The sequence below is a fragment of the Ictalurus furcatus genome, chromosome 17, assembly GCF_023375685.1.
Source record: "Ictalurus furcatus strain D&B chromosome 17, Billie_1.0, whole genome shotgun sequence".
NCBI lineage: Eukaryota > Metazoa > Chordata > Actinopteri > Siluriformes > Ictaluridae > Ictalurus > Ictalurus furcatus.
The window spans coordinates 26,770,808-26,780,807 of NC_071271.1; the positions used below are offsets into that span (position 1 = coordinate 26,770,808).

General features: G+C 43.9%; 1 protein-coding gene across 1 annotated transcript in view; it reads left to right on the plus strand.

The window, feature by feature from the left end:
• Positions 1 to 10,000, plus strand: part of grin3ba (glutamate receptor, ionotropic, N-methyl-D-aspartate 3Ba) — an 89,244-nt gene that overhangs the window by 78,825 nt on the left and 419 nt on the right. Inside the window, exons 6-9 of the mRNA XM_053646834.1 lie at positions 3,210 to 3,361; positions 7,122 to 7,286; positions 8,860 to 8,927; positions 9,756 to 10,000. The exon at positions 9,756 to 10,000 is cut by the window's right edge and continues 419 nt beyond it. Coding sequence (XP_053502809.1) covers positions 3,210 to 3,361; positions 7,122 to 7,286; positions 8,860 to 8,927; positions 9,756 to 10,000 — 630 coding nt within the window. The remainder of the gene's footprint in view (positions 1 to 3,209; positions 3,362 to 7,121; positions 7,287 to 8,859; positions 8,928 to 9,755) is intronic.

A 10,000-nucleotide genomic window follows, 5' to 3' on the forward strand; every position in this document is an offset into this window, starting at 1 on the left:
AATGAGATTAATAATGGGATTTTTAAAAGGATTATTAAAGGGCTTATTAAAAGGATTATTAAAGGGCTTATTAAAGGGATTATTAAAGGGATTATTAAAAGGATTATCCACCTCATAAAGTCAGATAAAATCTCATTGGGATTAGTCAGTTTGCTGACGTTACAGTGTGATATTGAACCCACACGGAGGTTAAGCGCTATCCACCCCTTTATACATACAGTCAGTTCAATTCAGGTTTATTTGTACAAGCAAGCGTAACAGTCATGTGGTAGGGGCTGGACGAATCATGGAAGGAATACGCGATGATCCAGGAGACCCAATCAGGGAGAGAATGTGGGTGAAGCCACGCCTTGGTTTTCAAGAGTCTTCGTTTTGGTCTGTTTACGCTGAAAGGTTTCAAACAAAAACGGGGTCTTCTGCGTTTCCAGAAGTCTCCGTTTCCGACGGTGGAAAACTCCGCAGTAGTGTAGACGACAGGCGTAACCGTAGCACTAGTTATGCGTTTTAAAACAAAAACAGGACCTCAAAGACCTTTCACGAAGAACTGGCACCTGTGTTACGTGATATCTTTAACACGTGCATTCACCATAACATTTTTCTACAACAGTGGAAGGAGGTTGTGGTCAAAGCTGTTCTCCAGCAGATTACCGCCAGATGTTGTTAATCAGCTGTGTTGGGAAGGTGTGTGAAGAATCCTCAGAGATGCCGTTCTGGAGGACAGAGATTGCACCATCGCAACATGGCTCTGATTCAGATTCTACAATTCTGGCATGAAGCACTTAATAGCAACCCTAACATGGACATCCATGCTGTTTTTGTTGATTTTACTCCAGCCTTGGACACAATTGAGCACGGTCAGCCGCTTCATGCTCTGGCTGACAGGCATGTCAGACACCATTTGGCTCATTGTAATGAGCTCTCTGAGCAATAGAGAGCAAAGGGTGAAGTGGGGTTCCTGTGTGTCTAACTCCTGTCCCGTTCCAGCTGGTGTTCCCCAGGGGGACTTTTATCCTCTCGGCTTTGTGTCATCTGTATAACAGCTTGGATTCACATCTGCCTCTCGCTGTAATTCCTGTGAAATATGCTGAAGATCTAACAGTCACTGAGCTTCTAATGGGATCTCTACCTGGCCTAACCCAGAAGGCCTTGGATTCAGTGGAAGATTAGGGACGGGAATTTTCACTGGTAATGAATGGAGCTGAGCACATGGATATGGTAATTAGTGCCAGGAGTGATGAACACCCCCCCCCCCCCTCCTGCTCCTCCTCCTCCTCCCCCTCCTCCTCCTGTAATCTCTGGTCATGTGATCAGTAGAGTCTCCACTTTTAAACTGCTTGGAGTTCAAATTTCATCTGATCCGCCATGGGACGCCCACATCACGTTAAATCACGTCCACGGATCTATTATCTTAGTGCTACAAAGAGAGCGCGTCTCCCGCGCAACGTTTTCATGCAGAAGTATTTGCTGTTTATACGGCCAGTTCTTCAGCACGCGCGTCCGGGTTGGGATGGACTGCCTAAAGGTCTCGCTGAGGTAGAGAGGGTTCAAAAACGCTGCTGTCGGATAGACATAGTCATTGAGTGAGAGGTGTGATCAGGCCACCATACGTACCCTCACTAACCTACGACTCGAGAGAAATATTCAGAAAAGCAGGAGATAAGAGTCCAGCGTCGGTGTGAACTCCTTTAATCCGGTTTAAAAATCGTCTCAGAGAAATTCCTCAAGAAATCGAGTGAGAAAACGCCAAGAATACACTTCTGTAAAATCTCGGCGTCTACTTTGAAGATGCTAAAATATCAAATTAATTTGATTTATTTTGGCTTTTTTATCACAACATCATTCCCATAGTTCCGTTTGTGTTACTCCAGAGTTTTAATGACTTTATTATTATTATAAAATGTGGGGGGAAAAATTAAAATAAAGAATGAGTGTGTCTGAAAAATTTTTGTTCACAGTAAACTGATCCGTTACTCTCACAGCTGAAACTCACTACATGTGATCTCTTATCATCCTGGTAAAAATAATCAAATAACCCGAACTCTCAGCTCGAAAAGCAGCTGTTTTCCAGATGCAGCATGTTTGTTTGTGTTTAGCTGACACTTTTATTTCCAGTGGGTTTGCAGACGTCCCGAGGTGAACACGCCGTGTTGATCCGTGACAATTCGGGCTCAGCGGTCTCTCTACGCTCACAGAAATCAATGAGCGGTTTTAGAGGACATTGTTCTGGCGCAGGAGAAGAAAAGACGAGTGGAACAGGGACGGGAAAATCGTTCAGCTGTAGATTGGACTTTGTCCTGAAGCTGTAGTATTTCTTTATACGGTTTCTCGGTGACACAAAACATGTGACTCAGATTTCAACACCGAGTCCGTTCAGATGTTGTCCTTCCCCGAGCTTAACATGAGTTAGCTCCAGTACTCATTTTATTTGGCGAGAAACAACTCCGCCCCCTGAATGAGAAACGCCGTCCCTCGGTCAAGCTGTTGTTATTGTCACGCCTCTCTGATCTGTAAAGTCATTTTGACGCTTGGTCCGAATACTCGAGTCCGCACTCGGGACCGACTCTGGGCTGGTTTTTGGGCGGGGCACAGGTTATAAGCACTGGTTTGCATTCACATAGAAGCGTTCCTTCTGAACCTTGGATCACTTTTTTTAAAAATGGTCATCGTTACGTTCATCTGTTGATTACGCCTCCGCTACTAGGGGGAGATATCTCAAGAACAAGTGCCTGAATGTTTGCAGGAGTTATCAGGAGTTTGCAGGAGTTATCATCTCAACCAGCAGATGAACTGATTAGATTTTGGAATTGATCCAAACAAAGTCAAGGTCACAACGAGGTCAAACATCAAAAATAGTTTTTCTTCAATACTTTCCGATGATTTGTTGTAAAATAAGGTCTTGTCATTTCAGAGTTGTTGTTTTGACTAGCCCAATCTGGCAACCCTGTCATTAATTGTCCTGTCTGCTGCTCCACCCGCGAGCATAGGGCAGCGTGATTCCTTCCCCAGTGTGCATGTATTAGCACTTACTGCAGTTCCCGTGTTTGACCACTAGGTGCAATAATAAGTCTAAATCATGAATCAGGACTTCATGACAGCTGAGCTTTGTTTATTGTGAATGTATCTCCTAGTGTGTCTCTTATTCTCTGTCTAACTGTGTCTGTGTGTGTGTCTGTCTCTCTCTCTCCCTGTCCCTCCTGTCTCACTCTCAGGTTATGGTATTGGATTACCCCAGCATTCCCCGCTGACCCGGAACTTTTCGGAGGTCGTGAACGGTTATAAGTCGGACGGTTTTATGGATCTGCTGCATGATAAATGGTATCGGGCCACTCCCTGCGGAAAACGAAGCTTCGCCGTCACCGAGGTAACGACATGGCTGTGTTTTCCCGACTGTATAACATCATGTTTTTGTCCTCGTTGGCTGAGGATTCACATTAGTCGGATTGTAATGTACCAGACTGTTAGTGTTTTTATGAGAAGATACAATACCATGCTGTGCAACTCTCACTCCAGAACATGTTCTAATCAGGATATGTGTGTGTGTGTGTGTGTGTGTGTGTGTGTGTCATTCACCCCCTGAGTGTGAGTTTGTCCTTCGTGAAGTTCATTAGTCTGTCCTGCCCATCTCTCGCCGAGTTACTTTAATTCCCGAGCACTGTGTGTGTGTGTGTGTGTGTGTGTGTGTGTGTGTGTGACCGAGTCTAGCCACCGCAGAGTGTCCTTGATTTGAATGCATGAGGAAATAAATGCTGTAGAGGAAGCCGCACTGAGGTCCCTGGAGGAGTGTGACATCACTCTGGTTCTCATAAACGACGGTTACGGATTTTACGTTGAACAGAACCCGGTGTGTTCTGCTCGTCAGTGCGGTTCTTTAGGCAGGTGAGAACGCGCTCGGGTAACGGCACTCGGGTCCGAGATCGTCTGTGTGAGAGTGGCGTCGCTCCACTTCCAACAGAACTCTAGTGAGAAAGTGATTCGACTCTGAATCGACTCACTCTGGGAAGTGAATCAAACAAACTGAGCCGTAGAGACGCAGAAATGCCGTGTGACAGAGACTGGAGACACTTTTTAAACGAGTTATTTATATAATTATCTACATCATCATTGTGTTCTTCACGCTCGGGTGATTGTTTTCTGATTTCTGTCCACACGTCTACCCTTTTCCATCAGTGTATTTCTGACCCGTGAGAGAGCTTTCTGAGGACTCCTTCAGCCCTACACACACCTCACACAAGGATTTATTTTATTTGTTTCTTTGTTTTTGCTGATTTTTGGTTCATTTAATTATGTACGAATGATCCAAAAGAATCATTTCACTCTGATTCAGATTTGACAAATGGACTAACGGGAGCGAAAGCTTTCTACAAGTTGATCAAAACTATTGGAATCTAACTACTAATGCAGTAAATTTATATAAAAAAGTGAGACTCTATTGGCTTAGTTAAATAAAATAAAAAAATAAATGTGTTAAATCCATAGGAGTTGTGTGCTGTGTCTAATATTTAAATGGTTGAATCCTAGTTATTAAAGAAATTGGCCGCGGTCGTAACAGCAGGGTCGAGAGATATTTCTCTGCGCTCTCCGTGGTCCCTGGATGCAGAAACCTTTCTTTGATTCCTGGGAGATGTTCAGGACTCATCGCTCCTGTACGTCTGTTTACTTTGGAGACGTTTCAGAAGCTCAGTAAGAATCAGGAGGAAAATATAATTTGCTCTGTTATTCCTTTCTGTCTGTGCGTTAATTAAAAGAAGTCAGACGTGATTTGGTTGGAGGCCAGCGCAAATCCAGAGGAAGGAGGAAGCGGCGAGAGATTTTACAACTAAAATGTAACACTAAATTAATGTTCTGTCAAAACAGAGTGGAGATAATTACAAAGACGAACGAGCCTGATGGTGTTGTACGCCGGGGAACTGGGGCAGAGTCGGAGATTCTCTGTATGATGCGTCACGTCACGGTTTGTGTATGGCTAATTACGACTGTGTGCGCTCTACAAAACGCGAGCTAGGGATTGATTTATTGGTCTCACGTTTACAAATAAAGCGGAGGACGTCTGGGGATCATGAAAATACATTATTATTAGAATAGCGTGATCGAAGCAGACCAGAGAAAAGTGCACCAGGTTGTGTTTACGCCTCCCCTGTCGTTTACTATGTATTATAATTACAGAGGCATCAATGCACTACTTTCTTTCTGAAGAACAAGTATGAGGAGATCTTTAGTGCTGAGTGTATGAGGAACCTGATTATTACACTGCAAACATGAACATATCTTCAGTATAGTCGAATGTGTCTAGTATTCCTGATAAGACCAAATAAGACATCGACTAGGAGGGTTCACCTCAGCGTAAAAAAGAGTCTCGGTTTCACCTCAGCGTAAAAAAGAGTCTCGGTTTCACCTCAGCGTAAAAAAGAGTCTCGGTTTCACCTCAGCGTAAAAAAGAGTCTCGGTTTCACCTCAGCATAAAAAATGAACCGCTCGGTTTCACCCGAACGTGAAAAGAGTCACTCGGTTTCACCTCAGCGTAAAAAGAGTCACTCGGTTTCACCCGAACGTAAAAAGAGTCGCTCAGTTTCGCCTCAGCGTAAAAAGAGTCACTCGGTTTCACCCGAGCATGAAAAGAGTCGCTCGGTTTCACCCGAACGTGAAAAGAGTCGCTCGGTTTCACCCGAACGTAAAAAGAGTCGCTCGGTTTCACCTCAGCGTAAAAAGAGTCGCTCGGTTTCACCCGAACGTAAAAAGAGTCGCTCGGTTTCACCTGAACGTAAAAAGAGTCGCTCGGTTTCACCTCAGCGTAAAAAGAGTCGCTCGGTTTCACCCGAACGTAAAAAGAGTCGCTCGGTTTCACCTCAGCGTAAAAAGAGTCGCTCGGTTTCACCCGAACGTAAAAAGAGTCGCTCAGTTTCACCTCAGCGTAAAAAAGAGTCTCGGTTTCACCTCAGCATAAAAAATGAACCGCTCGGTTTCACCCGAACATAAAAAGAGTCACTCGGTTTCACCCGAACGTGAAAAGAGTCGCTCGGTTTCACCCGAACGTGAAAAGAGTCGCTCGGTTTCACCCGAACGTAAAAAGAGTCGCTCGGTTTCACCTCAGCGTAAAAAGAGTCGCTCGGTTTCACCCAAACGTAAAAAGAGTCGCTCGGTTTCACCTCAGTGTAAAAAGTCACTCGGTTTCACTCGAACGTAAAAAGAGTTGCTCGGTTTCACCAGAACGTAAAAAGAGTCGCTCGGTTTCACCTCAGCATAAAAAGAGTCGCTCGGTTTCACCCGAACGTAAAAAGAGTCGCTCGGTTTCACCAGAACGTAAAAAGAGTCACTCGGTTTCACCCGAACGTGAAAATAGTCGCTCGGTTTCACCCGAACGTGAAAAGAGTCGCTCGGTTTCACCCGAACGTAAAAAGAGTCGCTCGGTTTCACCCGAACGTAAAAAGAGTCACTCGGTTTCACCCGAACGTGAAAAGAGTCGCTCGGTTTCACCCGAACGTAAAAAGAGTCGCTCGGTTTCACCTCAGCGTAAAAAGAGTCGCTCGGTTTCACCCGAACGTGAAAACAGTCGCTCGGTTTCACCCGAACTTAAAAAGAGTCACTCGGTTTCACCCGAACGTAAAAAGAGTCACTCGGTTTCACCCGAACGTAAAAAGAGTCGCTCAGTTTCACCTCAGCGTAAAAAGAGTCACTCAGTTTCATCCGAATGTGAAAAGAGTCACTCGGTTTCACCCGAACGTGTAAAGAGTCGCTCGGTTTCACCCGAACGTAAAAAGAGTCGCTTGGTTTCTGTGCTCTTACATACAGATATGTGTGCAACAGTTAAATCAGGTGTGTGAAATCAGGCGCTCTACTTGCTCAGAGTGTTTCTGTGCCACTGCATGTCTCAGATCTATAGTTAGCGAGCTCTCAGTGTGTTACAGCTCTGAGCTAGAATAATGCTCTTCAACACTTGAGTCTGGAATGAGCATCTGTCATCCGCACTGTCTGTGGGACCCGCCCACAGTGCTGTTATTATCAATCACACAGCTTCAAATAAAAACTCTGCCTCCATTTCTGTTGTTTGGACTGGATGTTTATGGATTTATGGGGTTGAACGTGTGTGTGTGTGTGTGTGTGTGTGTGTGTGTGTGTGTGTGTAGACTCTGCAGATGGGTATCCAGCACTTCTCCGGACTCTTTGTGTTGTTGTGTGTTGGTGTTGTGTGTTCATTACTCACACTGCTGAGTGAACACACCTTCTACAGCTTCATCTTACCGCACCTGCACAACCAACACAGACTGAAGTACTGGCTCCACACCAGCCAGGTGAGCCTTCATCATCATCATCATCATCATCAGCATCATCATCAGCATCAGCATCAGCATCATCATCAGCATCAGTGATCAGTGATGAGTGAAAAGATGTGGGTTCTTTTATTGTCTAAAACACCAACTTCCTCCATTTTCTTTGGTTTGCAATTTCACCACCATAAATAATAATAATAATAATGATAATAATAATAATAACAACAACAACAGAGACTAAAGTACATCACCTTCTTCATCATCATCATCACCTTCATCATTACAGAGAATAAAGTTCAGGTCCGTCACCATCATCTTTGTCACTATTATTGAATTTGAAAATGAAATTATTAGTTGATATTTAAAATCTACTAAGCTTTCTTTTTTTCTTGTTTAAACAGCTGAAGCACTTTAATTAAACATATAGTAATAAATACATTTACACACTCTTTCACACAAAAGTCCCTCACATTCCAAATATAAATACATATTATTTTAATAGGTATATTATATTAATAAATGTGACAGCAATAAGTCATATCACATCACTTCCTGTTTTCAGCTGCAAATGAACTTGAAGCTTGTTTTTTAACACCAGATACAGTCGCAGTCAAAATTATTCACCCCCCTCCCTGCAAATCAGGTTTATTGTCAGAATGTTCAGACTTTCAGCTGTGTGTAATGAACAAATCAAATAAAAGTAGTTGAAATAGTTCGACACGGTGAATGCTTCAAGTGGTTCCACCAAATTCAGCTGAAAATGAAACTTATAATGACTTCTCCACTTTCAAAATGATTCACCCCCTTCATGGTGAGCACCTTTAGTATTTAGTAGAGCTCCTTTTGCTGTGATGACCTGCTGAGATGCAGAGCTTCTGCAGCGTTCCTGAGGAATCTTCTCCCGTTCCTCATGAGCAATGGCCTCCAGTTCAGTGATATTCTTGGGTTTGCGTGCTGGGGGGTGCACCACAAGGGGGCGCCCTGCAACCGCCTGCAACATACAACACCTTACACCTATGTATCATTACACCCAGTTCTTCTGCTTGAGTCATTTTTTTTCACGTGTATGGTGTGTGGTTGAATTTTTCAGGTGTGATCCTCTCCCATGGATAATTACTTTTCACGTGAGATCACATCTTTCACCCATCACGTGTTTACTAGAGCTCACGTGAGGCTGGAACACAGTCAGGTGTTTTTCACATGCGAAGTGCTTATGATCACATGTTAAGTGTAGGTGATTTTTCAGTGAGGGATGCATGGATAATTCATTATTTTTAAAAAAATATTTGTAAAAGCGCTCGTGAACACCACAGTTTGAGTGTGTTTGTGTTTGTGATGGAAATGACAGGGAGAGAAAAAAAAACAAGTATAATAATGGAGAGAATGAGACAAAAAAGGAGAAAAGAGGAGAAATAAACCGGAGGGACATGGGGAGAGAGAGAGAAAGAGAGTGAGAGAGAGAGAAAGAGAGAGAAGGTAAGAGAGGGGAATGAATATAAACGTTAAATCACATCGCCCTCTAGTGTTAGTCAGGTGAAAACACACATTCGTCGGCATGTTCTTATCATTGTTCTTGCTGTGATTATTTTCGCAGAAGATCCACCGAGCTTTAAACACGGTGTGTGATGAGAAGAAGACGGAAACCGTGAACAAAAACACAAAGTGAGTAAAGAGCAAGCAGACTAAGTATAGTTAACCAAGTTAACGATACGTATCACACAACACTACACACTGACGACTCAACAGAACGCCGAGCTGAAGATCGTACGCTTGATAACGTCACAATGAGACGAGCTTTTTCATTCAGTAATGTGCCGTGACATACTACTTCCCATAAAATACTGACTAATCCCACGTTAACAGTTTAGTGGAGTCAGCTAAGCTAACCAGTTCACCAAGTTACCAACATTGTGCTAACGATCGTCATCTTAACCCACGTAGCTCCTCCGTTACGTCTGCTAGCGTGTTAACCCGAGTCGCTAACTCTTTTTCGAGGAAAGAAGCTAAAGCACGCCGAAGAAGTAGCTAAAAGTTGCGGGCTGATGTCACAGACTTACTAATTTACATATTCATTGACTTGCCCTGATCGTTGGCATGTCAGAACGGGTTACGCGAAGAAGAATGGAGTTTTTTCAGAGTAGAAAATAAAAGATTATAGCATAAAAAAGGTTGTCTTTGGTCACGGCACCACGACATAGCTGTTCACTTGTTTACAAAATTCTACCATTTCTATCAGGAACGACAGCAGAATGAATCCACGACAGCGAGGAGGCGTGACAGTGACGTTACAGATGAAACAGCTGGCTTTTATTACTGTACATATCACCGAGGAGAGAGTTTAACGCCTCCTCCTGATGTTCTGATGAACTTCTAACATATTTTTATGAAACTCTACAGAAATGACAGTGAAGTGTAGACTTCACACAGATCCACATCTGTACACGCACATCTGTCCACAGGCGGGTAACTGGAGTTTCTTTCCCCCCTCAGCATTCCCTTGTGTCTGTCAGAAGGCTGTCAGCTCCACTGTCTGCCCTCCGCTGATCCCTCCATCTCCTCCTCCACCTACAACAGGTGGAACAACGGAAGCCCTGAAGCTACGAGCAGCGAACTCAAAGATGCGAATCACAAGCGTGTCCACTTCGACCTGGGGTCAGAGCGAGGCATTAAGAGCCCTGACGCTTTCACGGAAGGTCCAGACGTGGGCATCAAGCGCTCAGATGAGGCCATGTGTG